Below are 18160 nucleotides of genomic sequence, written 5' to 3' on the forward strand. Positions count from 1 at the left end.
GCCAGATCTGCTTCCTACGTTGTTGTGATTTGATCTGAATGGAAACAGCGTATCCGTTGTTTAGTCCAGCGGATATTCTCCAAAATGGCGCCAGGGTGATGCGGAGGAGACTAATTGTTCAATAAAGTCGTCATTTTTTTTCTTTTGCACACAAAAAGTATTCTCGTAGCTTTGTATAATTGCTGTTGAACCACTGAAATCACATGGATTATTTTACGATCTCCTTGCTACGTTTCTGGACTTGGGAACATTTCAGTTGAGTTGCTATCTATGCAGGGTCAGACAGCTCTCAGATTCCATCAAAAATATCTTAATTTGTGTTCCGAAGATGAACGAAGGTCTTACGGGTTTGGAACGACATGAGGGTGAGTAATTAATGACAGAATTTTCATTTTTGGGTGAACTAACCCTTTAATGTTGCAAAGTTCGTCAGTTATTATGAAATGAATACAGTTTCAGCTGCAAAGCAGATTTAAAAAGACAATAGTGTTATTATTCAGCTCAATTTCATTCATTGTTGATTCAGTTCAATAACTGTGAATGTAGCAAAGTTCATTAGTTATGAAACAAACACAGCTCTACAGAAGTTAATAGTATGATTACTCAGTTCAGTGTTGATTCAGTTTAGTTCAATAATAGTGCAAAGTTCATTAAATTACGAAATAAATACAATTTCAGCTATAAAGCAGCTCTACAAAAGACAATAGTGTCAGATCAAGTCAGTTGAGTGTTGACTCAATTCAGTTCAATAACAGTGTCATTGTTGCAAAGTGTATGTATTAGTACAAATTCGATTTAGCTTTAAAGCATCTCTACAGAAAACAGTTGTCATTATCAGGCTCAATTTAGTTCAGTTTTGTTCTCATCCAATAGCATCAATCAATACTATTATCTACTATATTTTAAATCTCCAAGTGTGTAAAATATCTCTAAAACCAACCAAACAGACCAGACTAGTCATTTAGGTGGACTGGCAGACCAACTAACCTCTTTAGGCTGTTTAAGATGACTTATTTTTCTACATAGGCAGCATTCTAAGGCATAATACGCATGTAAAGCTTGTTATAAATGGTGTGTATTACTATCCATGATGCTTTAAATTGTTGCCTATAGGTATGATTATGCTGCTTCTAAGATACTTACTTTGGCCAAATTTTAAGCCAGCATCACATGTGCCCTTCAAGGCAATCTCAAAATGCACCGCAACAAACGATCCGAGGATGGCAGACCATAAAATAGGTCAGTGTGCAATTAAAAAGACCTGTTTTACACCATATTTGTTTGTGTTATGCATATTTATGCTTATTGGAATATCATTTTGTTATATTCAGCGGACTCTATCAAAATCAACTAGTTTTAAGAAGAGAGCCACAGACATTAATCATCACAAGCAGCATGTTTACAGGCTTCCCTTTGACCCGCGCTCACATGCACACGTTTAATCAGGGTTGTCAATAAATGCCTGGATAGTGCCGTGCGAGTAGGTGCGTAAAAGCTTGTTACTCAGACTAACGTCGGCACTCAGTGACAGCGCAAAGAGAGGAGCGAGGTGAAGCATTGAGGTAATTACTGTTTAGCATGATGTCAGATTATGAAAGATGTTCTAGGGAATGTTGGTTTTGTTGAGAAGGGAATTGTGGGTAATGAACCTGGACTGCGTGCTGTAGACCTTCAGGCTGTACTATGAAGTATCATAGTCACTCTGTGCCTATTTATTTTATAGTACAGTATCTTTTACATGCATTTGAAAGTACATCTCATCTTCAAAATCTGAAGTACATTGTTAAAAACAAAGGTTCTTCAGTGGTTGAAGCCTCTTCTTATCAAGAACCATTTTTAGCTTTGGGATTTTCAAGTTGCTATATGGTTAAAAAGTTATTGATGTTCCATTATAGGTCCTTCAGATCTTCAAATGTTTTTTGGACTCTTTAAAGCACAAGCAGATGCTTTTCTAAAGAACTAGAGGATAAAAAGTAGTTTGTAAGACTTAAAAATATCTATCTATGGAATTAGACCATCAGACTGTTTTTTCCTTTATTTTTAGGGGAGTAATCTTTTTTCTGTTATTAAAGAGATAGTTCACCCAAGAATGAAAATGTGATGTTTATCTGCTTACCCCCAGGGCATCCAAGATGTAGGTGACTTTGTTTCTTCAGTAGAACACATATGATGATTTTTAACTTTAACCGTTGCAGTCTATCAGTCGTATAATGCATGGCAATGGTAACAAAATCTATGAGAGTAAAAAAAAAAACACGTACAGACAAATCCAAATTAAACCCTGCGGCTCGTGACGACACATTGATGTGTAAATACACGAAACGATCGGTCTGTGCAAGAAACTGAACAGTATTTATATCGTGTGTCACGAGCTGCAGGGTTTAATTTGGATTTGTCTGTGCATGTTTTTTTTACTCTCATAGATTTTGTTACCATTGCCATGCATTATACGACTGATAGACTGCAACGGCTGGAGGTAAAAATCATCAAATGTGTTCTACTGAAGAAACAAAGTCACCTACATCTTGGATGCCCTGGGGGTAAGCAGATAAACATCAAATTTTTGGGTGAACTATCCCTTTAAGGTAAGCTTACACATTGAGCTCTCTCAGGTCGAGGAAGAGGTCTTTATTAAGAGGTCTTTATTTATTATTATTATTATTATTATTATTAGTGCATGTGAAGGTTTCCTTATAGAAGAGCATTCACATCATCTAGTATCTGCTGTGACAGTCAGTTGTTTTTACTTGATTGCCACATGAAAATTGCTGCATATAATGTCATCAATTGGACCAAATACTTTTTTGCATTGAATATCTTATGAGTATATTATGATGATTGCTGTAATGTGATGATTCTCTGCATGTGCATTTGATATTGTCAAATTTTTTTATATATTTAGATATGCTCAGGTACAGTTTATCTTTCATCTTGTTCATTTTTGTGCCAGCAGCCACAGTCATAATTGATCAAAAATGACACTACAAAGGATCATGAAAAACAAAATGTATCATGGTTTCCACAAAAATATGAATCAGCTCAACTAATTTCAGCATTGAAAATAATAGGAAATATTTACTGAGCAGCAAATCAGTATATCAGAATGATTTCTGAAGGATCATGTGACACTGAAGACTGGAGTAATGATGCTGAAAATTCAGCTCTGATCACATATTGATATATTTTAAAATATTTTAAAATGATATATTTTAAAATATATCAAAATAGAAAACAGCTATTTTAAATTGTAATAATATTTCAGAATATTACTGTATTTTTAATCAAAACAATGTAGCCTTGGTGAGCAGAATTAAGAGACTTGTTTTGATCAGTAAAGTGTATAATATAATTGGCTATTTTCATAGAACAGAAGCATTAGCTCTCTTTTGTGGCAGTTCCAAAATCTTTCCTTTTGAATATCAAAATATCATGAATTTCAAGTAAATGTATTTGTTTTAATTACAGCTTATATATGTGTACATATGTGTCTATAAATGTGACCGGCCCTTAAGGTGGTGTAGAGAAAAGAAGGCAGATCTTGGCTCTGAGAAATGATGTCACAATTACATTTTTAGACAGAAAAGCTATATATAAAGATAAAGTCATATAACGTAATGGCTGTTTAATGTAAGGGTAATGGAGGGTAGGAAGTCAACCGTAATTGCATTTCATTGCCTTTCTAACATGTGTAGATAAAAAAAAAAAAACCTGTGAGAGGTCCACATTTCCGAGCACATTTATGATCTCTGTGTGTACAGTTCATTACGCTTCAGACAAATAATGAGATACAGTTGCTAATGTGTTGAATGCATGTGTCTTGTTGCGAACATTTGTGGTTGCTGATAACGCATAGTTTTAAACCACAAACAATCTAGATTTTTGGCTGTTATATGTGGCACATTGTTTAAAATACTCATCTAAATTTGTTCCAGTCCTAAAGCTGTTTTACGGTGAAGTCGTTCGGACGTAATGAAGTCATGTTGAGTTAAAACTCACATAAATAATTGCTAGTAGAGGCGTTTAATTCAGAAGTAACCTCCGAAAGGTTGTCCAGAAACTTTTTGGCTTCCAGTGTTTTGTGTTTGCTGGGCTGAGATTTATTTTAGAAGAGAAAATGAAATTACTACAACGGAGAGATTTTAATATAATTTATAGCCCATAATCCAGTGCGGCCTGTTTTTGGAGCGTTTGGGGGCAAACAGAGGAGATAAAGCTGTTTTTATGGAGCAACAAAAACCTTTCTTTTACTCTCTTTTTATCTCCCTATCATCCCCTCTCCCTCTTTCTCTCTCATTCTTTCCTTCCCACCAGTCTGTGATGAAATGTTATCAAAAGGGGATTTTAATGGAAAATGATAAGGAGATGACTATCATTTTCTGCTCCCAGAATGTATTGATCCGAGCGTGATACAACACAGATACCAAATGCGCAGAATAACACTGGTTGAATCCAATTATCTGTCTCTATCTTAAATTAGCCGGCGTGTAATGCTCTGGTGTATAAAGCCAAACGCTGGGTTTCTTTCTGTAAGCACTGTAGTTGTGCCGTACTGTCCCGAATGAACCCAATCATGACTTTTGATTTTGATTGCTTGTTTTTCTTAACGTTAACATGAAATGCCATTCGCAACCCATTTGACTTCAGTTGACATGCTTAATTTCTGACTGAAACAGGATATTCACAGTTTTCAGAAAAATATGAAGCAGCGCAACTGTTTTCAACAATGATAATAATAATAAATGTTTCTTGGGCAGCAAATCAGCATAATAAAATGATTTCTGAAGGAACATGTGACACTGAAGAAAATTCAGCTTTGCATCACAGGAATAAATTACATTTTAAAATATATTAAAATAAAAAAAAACCATTTTAAATTGTAACAATATTTTACAATTTAACTACTTTTACTGTATTTTCAATTAGTTTTTCCTTGGAATAAAATATTGCAGTAAAGTGTTCCCGATAAGACCAGAAGAGTGTGTTTTTTTTTTTTTTTTCATTGTTGTCAAGTGTGATTTTTGCCACGTTATAAAAAGAGAGACCCTTTTGGTAACAGTTTATAAGGTTTCATTTGTTAACATTAGTTAACTATTAAAATAAAAAGTTTTATAATGTTATTTAATGGTTTATAATGTTAGTTAATGTATTTTTAACTAATATTAACAAAGACTAATAAATACTATAACAAATATTACATTCTCAGAAAAAAAGGTACAAAGCTGTCGCTGGCGCAGTACCCTATGGTACAAAAGCTAAAAAGGTTTAATCTTATTTACCCCTAAATAATATGTGACCCCGGAGCACAAAACTTAAGTTTTAAGTCTTAAGTCGCTGGGGTATATTTGTAGCAATAGCCAAAAAAACATTGTATGGGTCAAAATGATAGATTTTTCTTTTATGCCAAAAATCATTAGGATATTAAGTAAAGATCATGTTCCATGAAAATATTATATATTAAATATATTAAAACCTAATTTTTGATTAGTAATATGCATTGCTTTAAGGGTGATTTTCTGAATATTTTTTATTTTTTTGCACCCTCAGATTCCAGATTTTCAAATAGTTGTATCTCGGCCAAATATTGTCCTATCCTAACAAACCATACATCAATGGAAATCTTATTTAAGCTTATTTTCAATTTCGAAAAATTGACCGTTATGACTGGTTTTGTGGTCCAGGGTCACATATATATTAGTTCCTTAAAAAAGATACATATTAGAACTTTAATACTATATATATTAGTACCTTAAGCGTACATATTAATATCTTTTGGAAGGGTGCAGCCCCAGTGACCGTTTTGTATCTTTTAGTGTAGTTCATTTTAGGTCATTAATGAACTTTTACTAATAGGACCCTATTGCAAAGTGTTGCCGCCTTTTTTATATGTCCCAGCTCAGCTTCCAATTTCAGTAGGTAATACGTCAATGCAGGATAGTAAACTGTGAATGTCAAAACAGATGCATTGGGTCTTTAAACTAGTTTTACAAGCTTCTTAATCTGTTGTGGCATGGATGAGCTGCTAATGAGATTGTGTTGATTTCTAGAGAATGTTAGTTGTCTGCATGCTGTGCCAGTGTTCATGTATTATAGTGATATTCCTGTTGAACGGACACAGGTGTGCAACACGAATACATATGAGAGTTGTTACACTTTCTGCTCTCTCTAAACGCTGTTCCCTCTGTGTGTGTGTGTGTGTGTGTGTGTGATTAGTTCTACATGAGGTGGTCCGTTCGCTCCGGACACGCGGCTGCGCTCAGAGGGTTGGTTTGGGTCCATCTGAATGTGACTGGCTTAATTAAGGTTTACAGGTTACGCTAGACTATACTGCTCCTATAACGGCAATCATTACAAGCCAATTATACTGGAGCTGTGAAAATATCACTGTCAGAACAATGGACGGGAATGCGAACAGGCTGGGCCGCTCCAGATCGCCCCAAACTGCTTTAATATTCCTTTGGATTCTTTGTCTGATCTTGGAGAGCCGGCTCCAATGGGAAATGCAGTAGTTTTAATTCAGAAATATAATTAATTTATATGTGTTTTAATGTTCGGGAGAGGCTGAATGTGAATATGAAGATGTAGAAAAAAGGCCGAATAGAAAGGAATGTGCTTCTTAAGATAGTTTTAATTAATGTTAACCTTTTTTAATATTATTTTTTGAAAACTTTCTGATTAGCACAAAGCCAACTTGCAAGACAGAATATAGATAACTCAGGATTTAAAATATTGAAATCCACCTAATCAAGCTGATTGATAGCCAAAATGTGAATGTATAGGGTGAATTAAAGTAATTTAGGACAAATCTAGCATTCATTTCAATGCCAAAAGTAGCTCAAATTACTATTTTCCCTGTACTTTTCTAGACAGACTTACCATGAGGTTGTTAAAGGTTAGTACATGCTTTTGTAGAAGCCACAATTCGGTGTTAACAATCAGTACTATTTTTGAATTAATTCTATATAATATTTATTGATATTTTGAATTAGCTTTCATTTTTATACTTTCAGTTTTCATTTTAAGTGCTTTTGTAAATTTGATTAGTTTTTTAATATTTCTTTTTAGCTTTAAATTGTTTTATTTCAGTTTTAGGTTTAGTCATTTTAGTGCTCCAACTTATTAAACATATTTTCATTTCAATTGATGAAAATAATTTTTTAGTTTTAGTTAACAATAGCAACACTCTTCACAGTTAATGCTTTATTAAAACGTATTTGACATTATTCGTATATCACATTATTGTTTATTGCTAATACGTTGTTAGTTGTAATTTATTTTATTTCAGTTTTTGTCATTTTAGTATTTCAACTTATACTTATTTTCTAAATTTCTTTGATTTTAAGTAAGTTCTTTGTCTGATATTTATATTTGTATTTCAGCTTTATATCAATGAATGAAAACGATTTTTTTTAGTTTTGCTTTACAATAACAACACTGTTCACAGTTCATGTTTTTACAAAGTATTTTACTTGGTTATTGTAATTAATATATATATTTAAAAAGTTAACAATATCAACACTATTCACAATTAATGTCTTATTAAAAAGTAGTAGTTTACAAAAGTAGTTTACATTTTGTATTCAATATTAATGGTTTTTATTCAAAGTTACAACAGTATACATACTATAAAGCAGAACAGCCATAGAGTGTGACATCGTATCCTCTTACTCATAATTGTTATGGGGTAAATTAATTCATGTGCTTAAGTCGATTGTGGCCACACACCCGTGAAAAAGAGAGCACAGAATGACAGATGTGACTGATGCCTGATCATGGTCATTGGAAATCATTTCTAGCTGCTCTTTTGGGAGCAGAGGCATTGAGCTGAGGTTACAAGGCCAGGGCAGCCAAAACACTGGCGGTAGGGTCGTAACCCTGTTCCAAATCTACTACTGTACAGTATATACTTTAAATGTGGCATTGCTGCAGATTGCATGCGATGTCCTTTATTTGTAAGTCACTTTGGATAAATCTAATACATGTTAATGTGTGTTAATTCAAACATCACTATTACTATTGCAACTGCACAGCAATGCTGTAGCAACAACCCAGAACACACTTGCATCACAACAGCAACATCACACATGTTTGCTCAGAACGTAAAAATCTACACTGTAAAAAAAAATCTGTGACATTTACGGTAAAATACCCAACTCTGTTTTGTGTTAAATGGCAGCGTGGAAGAGAAACACACAGCTTTGGTACACGAGTGTGTGTGTTTCGTGTAGGAGTGTGCAGTTTCGTATCTGATTCTCGTCTCATTTTTACAGGCTGCGCGTTCCTCACCTACTGCGCTCGTGAATCAGCCATCAAAGCCCAGAATGCATTGCATGAACAGAAGACTCTACCAGGGGTATGTCTCTTTTAATCTCTCTCTGTTTTTCTCTAATGGCTTTTTGTTTCATCTATTTCAGGCAGAAAGGGTCTAACCGTTGAACGCAGTTCAGTAACAACTTCAGTTTTCTACTTCTTCTGTGTTCTCTTGATACGTTTGTGACATGTAATCAAGATTCTATTTGTAGGAAAGCTTAAAGGCATAGTTCAGCTAAAAATTGCTCCTATGTTTCTTGAAACCCATTTTGTGAAAATTTGCACTGAGAAATATTGATGTAGGATTTAAAGTGCCCTTATTATGCCATTTTTAAGGTTGCTAATATTGTTTTATGAGTCTCCTAAAACAGGTTTACATGCATGCAAGGTCAAAAAACACGTTAGTTTTCTCAAAATATAGATTTAATTTTATCTCATTTCTAAATGATTCGTAAACGACTCGCGCGAAGCAGTTCAAAGAATCAGTCTCTCTAAACCCCTCCTTTCTGTGAGCCCTCACTGCTGTGATTGGTCTTTGAAACAGTTTTCACTCAGAAATTGCTAGTAAATCTCACAAATAATCACAAAGAAACAAATGGCGAGGAACACATTGAAAGTTTGAAGTAGAAAGATCGAAATGGTATATTCTTGTATCACATTCCCTAATAATTTTTGTTTTATTTACAACCTCAAAAAAAAGCAGGTTGTTTTCCATACAATAAAAAGTGGTTAGTGGCTATCAATTTATAAAAAAGGAATTAGCTAAATAAATTAAAATTTGAATGGAAATGATTGCCTTTAATATTTTTAATCATACTTTTTATGAAAGCAAAAAGGGTTGCAGTGTCTCTTTTTGTATTTTTGACTCACTTTGTCCATAAAATTGTGTACTTTGTGATTATATTATCAACACGAGATTTAAAATAAGAACTTTTATTGATACATTTTGGTTGTTTTTGTAGCTTGACAGCCTCTGGTCACCATACACTTACTTTCGTTTTGCAAAAAAGAGCAAAATGAACATTTTGATAAAAAGCAGCTGCTTTTGTGGCCTAAAGAAGATAGAAATGAGTATAATTTTTTTTGGGTGAACTATCGTGCCGAAACTAGTGGAAGTGTCCATTTTTCTCCTCAAATTTTCATCCCTGTAACATTTCTGTAACGTCCGGTGGTCATTGGTTCTGAGGGCAAACACATCCGTCAGAAGTTTGTGTGTGGCAGATGTTAGACATGTTTTATTTCATCATGCCTTCGGCTCTTTACTGTCAGTCTGTTCAAGTTCACCTCACACAGAGGAAATGATGTTTCATGATGTGTTTCTCCTGCTAATTCAATGTTGTGTGCATGACGGATACATTGAGATTACTGGTGTCTTTTTCACAGCAAACTCTTTTGTCTCCATTTGATCTCCATTTAACATTTTGTTGTCTAGAACCTGCAGTTGTGATATTAAAGAGATTTATCTTTCATACACGCTTAAAGTAGTAGTTCACCCAAAAATGAATATTTGCTGAAAGGCCAAGATGAAGGTGAGTTTGTTTCTTCATCAGAACAGATTTGGGAGAAATGTAGCATTCCATCACTTGCCATCATGGATGCACTGCAGTGAATGGGTGCCGCCAGAATGAGAGTCCAAACAGCTGATAAAAACATCACAATAATCCACACCCCTCCAGTCCATCAATTAACATCTTGTGAAGCCAAAAGCTGCATGTTTGTAAGAAACAAATCCATCATTAACATGTTTTAACTTCAAACTATTACTTCCATCTAAAATGGGTCCATAATCCATAATATTACTTCCTCTGATGGAAAAGTCGTCTTGTCTGAGTCAGGAGGACAACAGGGGATGGACTTTTTCAGCAAATGTTCATTTTTTGGTGAACTATTCCTTAACAAATAAAGGTTCTAAAAGAGGTTATGCCATTTTTGGTTCCCCAAAGAACCTTTCAGTGAACAGTTACAAATCTAAAGAACCTTTTTTTTCCACTATAAAGAGCCTTTTGTTAATGGAAAGATTCCATGGATGTTTAAGGTTCTTCATAGAGCCATCAATGCTAGTAAAGAAGCTTTATTTTAAGAGTGCATGTGTGTAAATGGAGCTGTATATTTAGATGGCGTGAGTTCCGTAGGGAATGCAGCGTGAGTTAATCAGAGGTGAGCTATAGGGTTTGTTTGGCTCATGTACTCATGTTGGACTGTCATGAGCAGACGTGTGGCTGCACATTCATACGTTCCCGTGGGGTCTATCGCTGCCATGAGCCAGCTGCCGGAAAACACAACGCTGGAAAAGAGCCGCAGTAGATTTATGTAAAGGTTACGAACATTAACCTTGTTGGATCACACACAGATGCAGAAAAACACAATATGAATGCTTCCATATACATGCACTTCTGGAACTTATGCAGAAACACACACAGCTGAATCTCATGAAACGTGCCAAGAACAGGGCTCTTTTTACCCCAAAATCAAAGAAAGAAATAAGAAGTTTGTTTGTCGTGAAGTTAGTTTTTTAAGTTTTCCAACTGGCCGATTAAGAGGTGATTTTTCTAGTTTGTTGACATTGTCTTGTCAATGAAAAATGCATTTTTATATTTTCAAATATTTATTTTTATAGAATTTAAATAAATATTGTGTAAATTGTGTTTTCTATTTAATTATTTACAATTTGTATTAATTAATTAGCAGTATTATTTATTTATTTATTTATTTTGGTCTCAGTATTGGCTCAGCTTTACCCTCAAATCATGTTTTAATTGTGGATTTTTATATAATCCTCATTATTCTTGATGATGTTTCTCAATAGTCTGATAAACATTACTGCAATATAAATATTTTATTTAAATCAGCACAAATTAAAGACAGTACAATAAATACTACAATACTGTATAATGATTATTATTAGAGATTGATCGATATATCGATTTACCGATATTTTTCCCGATATGTAAGCATTTTACCATAATCGGATATCGGTTTTGTAATATCGGATTCACCGATAAACGCCACCATCTTGTGATTATATTATATTATATTTAAATACATTATTATTATTATTATATAAAAAAATTTCACAAAAAAATAATGACAATTATAGAATGGATGTTCTTTATTGTCATGATGAAAATGTCTTAACCCTTTAACTGTCACCCGTCCCCTCTGTTTACTTCACTATATTACAATTAAATCCTAATCTAATCATGACCATGAAAATGGTACATCAATATCATGTTACAAAATGTTTTCGTTCATGAATTATAAAAATGTAAGTTTGGATCGTGCACTTTTTAACGTCTATGTTAAAAAATGTGAGTGACAGTTAAGGGGTTAATGGAAAATGCAATTGGGGTGTGTAGCACAGTGAATTATGATAATACTAGTCATTATTTTCAGTTTAAGACATGTATTATGAACCCTGAATGTGTCTGAATGGTTCCCGATTATAGAACTAGGCGTCTTAAAAAGAAATGAGCTACTCTTACTCTGAGGTGTGTGTTTCTGTGTATGTGTTTGGAGTGGGGTCACTGTAAAAGAGAGCAGTAGAGCGTAATTTTAGGCTGGAGAGACTATTTCAGGAGCAGACGGGGTGTCAGTGGAATAACAGTCAGTCATGTGACACCTGAACTGGTTTAGAAACAGGAAACAGCAGTCACTCGCTGGTTTGTTTTTTGGCCGGCTGAGTTTCATTCTGGTCAGGAATGATTGGGACAAATGGTTTTAGTAAATGTGGTTTGCAAGATTTAGTTTGGGCTTCGTTAGTCATGCCAAGCCAGATGTTTGACAACTGGCATCATTTTACCCTGAGTCTTAATCAGATGCAATGCAATAAAGCAGCAAGGGATGCCATTTGGGGAGGAAATTAATGGTTTCCACAAAAATATGAAGCAGAACAACTGTTTTCAACATTAATAATAAGAAGAAATGTTTCTTGAGCATCAAATCAGAATATTAGAATGATTTCCGAAGGATCATGTGATACTGAAAACTGGAGTAATGATGCTGAAAATTCAGCTTTGATCACGTTTTACAATATAATCAAACAGAAAACAGTTAATTTTAAATTGTAATAATATTTCACAATTTTGAATGTATTTTCTAATCAAATAAATGCAGCCTTGGTGAGCATAAGAGACTTCTAAACATAAAAAAATCTTAACAACCCCAAACTTTAGAACAGTAGTGTATACACTACACGTAATACACGTATGCTATTAATAAAATGTTCTAATTGACTGTTATTGTCTCATATTATTCTTCATTTTTGCTTTCAGTGCTGTCTGTAAGTTACATTTACAGTTTTTATTTATTATGTGATGTTTAGACGATGGTGAAAACCTGATTAAACTGTACAACCAAGGAGAAATATAGGCTAGAGAGGATATCTTGTTTACTTAAGACTAATCATATGAACCAAACTTAAAATCAATGAAATCATCATGAAACTCACACTCACAACTTTGCCTAACCAACCAGTAAGTTTGTCCTCAGATGTGTTCATTGTACCTTGTAAACATGAATTTTGGGTTTATTTTTTTTGCCATTTTTGAGTCCAGGTTCAACTAAACACACAGGAGCAATTGAGTTCATAGATCTAATGCAAAACAGATGAATTGAGGGCACAATCACTTAGACGTTCACTAATACTGATTAATGCATGTTGTATTGTTATCAAGGGTGCGAGCTCAACCCTGTTGTTTAATTCACCGATTTCCCATGAAGTCAGACGACTCAACTGAAATGTCTGAAGGAAATTTATGGTGTGTGTGTGTGAGCCGTTTCCTTACTTTCCTTTTATTTAAGAGCTCTATCGGGTTGTCAGATTGTATTGTTGTACTATGAGGAATTATTGCGCTCTGGTTGGTTCAGCCACAAGAACTACAATATAATTCATAACTAGGGTATTTATCAGAGAGATGTCTGGGAAGCAGGAAGAGGAGAGAGACGGAGCGCAAAAGAATATAAATAGAGGGAGCTGGAAGATGAATAGAGTAATATGTGCAGGAATACGCCGGGGCGCGTCGAGTTTAGAGGAACGGAAAGTAAAAGAGAGATGGTATACGCAAACAGGGTGACGAGGGTCATGTTGACAGCCTTAGGCATACGTATACTGTGTGTGTGTGTGTGTTGAACAGAAAGCCACAGCCGGGCCGGCAGAGTTCCCACATCTCCATTAAGCGTCTGCATCGGGGCTCGAGAGGTCAGAGGAGGAATATGAGAGAGACAGAGAAGCAGCGAGTCTTACACTTGTTTTGCATTCGTACAAGACATTATTGGACAGCTGGGACAGAAAGGCCATTATTTTTTCATCTCAAATAAAAGAACACAGTAAAATAAGATCAGAGGCCAGAGAAATACATATGAATCCCCGCCGACGGCACATTTGGTGCTAGCCTATAATTTTTCCATTCTTTTTCTCCAATATTTATATTCAACATGAAACACAGGGTTTCTACAGTCATGGTAATCCTGGAAATATCAGGGATTTTACATGGAGATTGCTGGTCATGTAATTTAGTAAAATCCTAGAAATTCATGGACATTTCTCTAGTAACACACACACACACACACACACACACACACACACACACACACACACACACTCACACACACACGCTATCCTTGTGGGCACTCTCTATAAGCGTAATGCTTTTTCTACTGAACAGACCATATTTTCTATTTCCCTACACCAACCCTACACCTAAACCTACCCCTTACAGGAAACTTTCTGCATTTTTAGATTTTCAAAAATCTTCATTCTATGTGATTTATTAGCTTGTTTACCCATGGGGATCTCAATTTAGGTCCCCACCATGACACGAGTCCCCATGAGTCTGTGTGTATTCAGGTTTAAGTCCCCACCATAAATATATAGTCAATAAATGGCTAATTAGTCAATTAATAAGTCAATTACCGGTAATAGACCAGTTTCTCATTAAAATGTTTTTAACATCCAGTAATCACAAACAACTGAACAAATCATGGAAATGTATTGGTCAGATGTTGTATGGACCCTGGAAATGCAATTCACATTTTACTTCTGTAATGTGACATATTTCTGAGTGAAAGAGAATGTATAATCGAGGCTGAAAATATGTCTTCATGTTTGACTTTACTGGCCTGTTTTTTCATAGAGCATATAAAAATTGTCGTGTAGCAATTCTGCATCAGTTTTTGACAGAATTCTGAATTTACTAAAAATAATTCAATGACAGCAATGAATTTGAAATCAATTCAGTTCACTAAAATGATGCTAAATCAAAATCCATTCGATTCACCTGAACTCATCTTACATTCATTTGTTTAAGTTCAGTAAAGCTTATGAATCCATGCAGGGCCCATTCACAGGAAGGCACAGTGATAACAGGAAAAAACATTGTGGACACACAGTCTGCATATATTTAGGGAAATTAAGGAGCGGAGGAGAAAAACATAGAAAGGGAGGCCTGGACTTCAGTGGTGCTTTGTATCTTGAATTATTAGTATGAAACCATTTTATACGATAAACAATTCTGATGCTGTGTTGAGTCACCAATGCAAAATCTGGACTCTAAATCAGAACCAGTTGAGTGTATAATATGGCTATAGGCTAATGGTTTTCATCGCCATGTATAGATTGTAAATAGCATTTGTGCGATTTCAATAACTCTGAGGCTTTGGGAAGGATCACAGCTGGGAGTCAATCTCAATAGAGCTCAGCTGTAGATACACAGGATCTCTATGTGTGTGTGTGTGTGTGTTCGTTCTCTATCCGCTGTTCTCGACATCCTTCAGCGCGGCACAGCTTGAGGGATCTATAGTTGCCATAGAAACGGCAGCAAGCCTGTTATCAGTGTAAGTGTAATGAGAAAAAAATGCAATTTCAGCCAGCACAAATACACACTCACGCAAACGCGCTGCCAGTGGACGACCGTAGTTGCACCTTTGCTTTTCTTGGCTGTCTTGTTTTACAGTTCATCTATTCCTCTGACATGCTCAGTTGAGTTCAGCGTCAGTTAATCTGCATTGAACCAAGCTGCGTGCTGATTTGGAGGAATAAAAACAGACCAAAACGAATCAATGTCATACAGCAAGTGTATAGAGCTATGAAATGTATGTGGATAATATATCAGATCAATTAATAAGAAACGGTAGAGTTCATAGTGAGATCTGTTACTTTTGATCGCCGGCTTTGGTGTGTTGGGAAATCTGAGCACATCTGAGACATTGTTGAGTTCTCTTCAGAACGCTGTAGGAGAGTGTATGTGAGATTTCTGCATTTTTTGGTTTCAACCTTTAAGATCTTTGCTCATGGAAATTAACAACATCCTAAAACTTCATGGACATTTCTGTAGTTATGCTCAGCTCTAAATTATTTAATTGGCTAAAAATAGCTCCTTAAGTAAGTTGCTATAAATTATTATTATTATTATTATTATTTAAAAAAATTTCTTATTCATTAATGTGAAAAGTCATGGGAAAATATAGGTCATAAAGTGTGGGAGCTCTGAAGCTCTGAGGAGAAAAAGCTGAGAAGCAAAAGTCTCTTCACTTATATTCTATATTTTATATAATATCTATATAACTTTTAATAATCAAGTTTGCCCTAAAATTCCTTAGGAGAAATAAAAATAGACACAAATGAGTTGATAGTGGTCATACAGTAAGAATATAGAGCTATAAAATAAATGTTCGCTCCTATTCAAAAGTTTGGGGTCTGTCAGTTTTTTTAGTTTTTTTTTAGGAAATTAATACTTTTATTCAGTAAGGATGCATTAAATTGATCAAAAGTTACAGTAAAGGCATTTATAATCTTATAAAAGATTTCTATTTCAAATAAATGCTGTATTTTTATTCATCAAAGAATCCTAAAAAATTAGAATGAATATATATATTTATATATATATATATATATATATATATATATATGTGTGTGTGTGAGAATATTTATAAATATAGAATATAAGAATAGTTTGTTCTGATTATTATTATTATTATTATTAAGCAATCAAACTATTTATTGTACATCTGTATGTTTTGTCATGTTGTTGCTATTGCTTAATAAAAGTAATAAACCATTTAATGACACGTTTTATAGTCATCACAGCTTTTGAATTCTGTGTAAAGAAGATGCTTAACAACACTCATTAACCATGGTAAAATCACAGTAAAGCGCAGCATCTCATGGTTTAGTGCTTTATTGAGTCACTAGAGCCACTTAGCGAAACTAGTTCTGAGTAAATCTGAATTACTCTTCGACTGAACTCAGCTCAAGTCTTTTCTTTCCTGTGTGCTGCTGTGTTCTGCAATGGCACGAAGGCTGAATATGAGAATGAGGCCTTTTACATAACAAGTCATAGAGAGAGAGTTCCATGTTGCAGCCACTTGGCGATGACCTACAATGCAGGCGCACACAGACACAAATCAAAACGAATAACGATCCAATGCTGCGCTCATGAATTCTAGGTCACTAAGTCCCGCCCCCATGCATGTTTTTCTTTTTTCATTTCAAAGTGCAGCAGTAATGTGATGTGCTGCTGGAGTCGGCCTGGGCTGAGTGTGTGTGCACATTTGTTTATGAGTGCACTTTATCAGATGCTTTTATACATACTGTATGTATGCTGTGGTATACTGGTGTGTGTGTGTGTGTGTGTGTGTGTGTTTGCCCCTCAGCAGCTGGAGTTGTGATTTCTGCTGACAAATTATCCATGTTGTCCTTCATCCTCAGTGGTCACACCACATCTGCCTCACAAACAGACCTGTCTGAGTGTGTGTGTGTGTCAGTACAAGGGCTGGATGGCATAATGGTATATACTGCTTTACATTATTTACTTGAGAGAGCAAAAAAGGAGCTTGTAAACTCAGGAGTCTTGTTTAATTAGCAAGTTTTTCCCCAAAATTCCTTAGGAGAATTAAAAACACACACAAATGAGTGATTAGTGGAGATAGAGTAACAATAAAGAGCTGTAAAATAAATGTACACTACTGTTTTTTTTTTGTTTGTTTTTTAGAAATTACATTCTGCAAGAATACATTAAATTGATCAAAAGTGACAGTGGGGACATTTATATTGTCTTATCCTGAAAAAAAATATATATCACATTTTCCACAAAAATATGAAGCTGCACAACTGTTTTCAACACTGATAATAATCAGAAGTGTTTTTTGAGCAGCAAATCAGCATATTAGAATAATTTCTGAAGAATCATGTGACACTGAAGACTGGAGTAATGATGCTGAAAATTCAGCTTTGATCACAGGAATAAATTACATTTTTGCAATATGTTCAAATGGAAAAGAGTTATTTTATACTGTAATAATATTTCATACTATTTCTGTTTTTACTGTATTTTTAATTAAATAAATGCAGCCTTGGTGAGCAGAAGAGACTTATTTAAAAAACATGAACAATTCTTATCACAAACTTTTAAGACTTTTGATGGTTGTGTACAGTATATGGAATAATTTGATGAGAAATGTTTGAAGTCATAAGATCTCTGAACACAAATCTGATCACAGTTTGAGACGAAAACCAGAGAAGCGTTAAACTTAAGCATACGTCTCCCTTTAGTCTCGTTGGCAATTGAGGAAAAAATAAAAGCAATGTTAATATGTTCATAATTGTAATGTCTCTTTTCTATTAACTTTCACATCATCATGCTCTGTGTATTTGTTGGTTTATTTAGTCCTGAAGGGTAAAATCCAGCATGTAAGTGCTGTGTTGGTTTTATCAGGACTTAGGCCCAATCCCAATTCTATTTTATACCCCTTCCCCTTGTCCCTTGAAACAGAGTGTCAAGGGGTAGGGGTGAAACTATTCCCCTAAGAATTGGGACAACACTACTATGCCGTCACACGTCATCATACGTCGTCTAGC

General features: G+C 34.7%; 1 protein-coding gene across 1 annotated transcript in view; it reads left to right on the forward strand.

The window, feature by feature from the left end:
- Window positions 1-18160, forward strand: part of LOC107750904 (CUGBP Elav-like family member 5) — a 191693-nt gene that overhangs the window by 4247 nt on the left and 169286 nt on the right. The window contains exon 2 of the mRNA XM_016566468.1: window positions 8268-8350. Coding sequence (XP_016421954.1) covers window positions 8268-8350 — 83 coding nt within the window. The remainder of the gene's footprint in view (window positions 1-8267; window positions 8351-18160) is intronic.

The sequence above is a fragment of the Sinocyclocheilus rhinocerous genome, unplaced genomic scaffold (assembly GCF_001515625.1).
Source record: "Sinocyclocheilus rhinocerous isolate Xijiao unplaced genomic scaffold, SAMN03320098_v1.1 scaffold1534, whole genome shotgun sequence".
In the NCBI taxonomy this organism is placed as follows: domain Eukaryota; kingdom Metazoa; phylum Chordata; class Actinopteri; order Cypriniformes; family Cyprinidae; genus Sinocyclocheilus; species Sinocyclocheilus rhinocerous.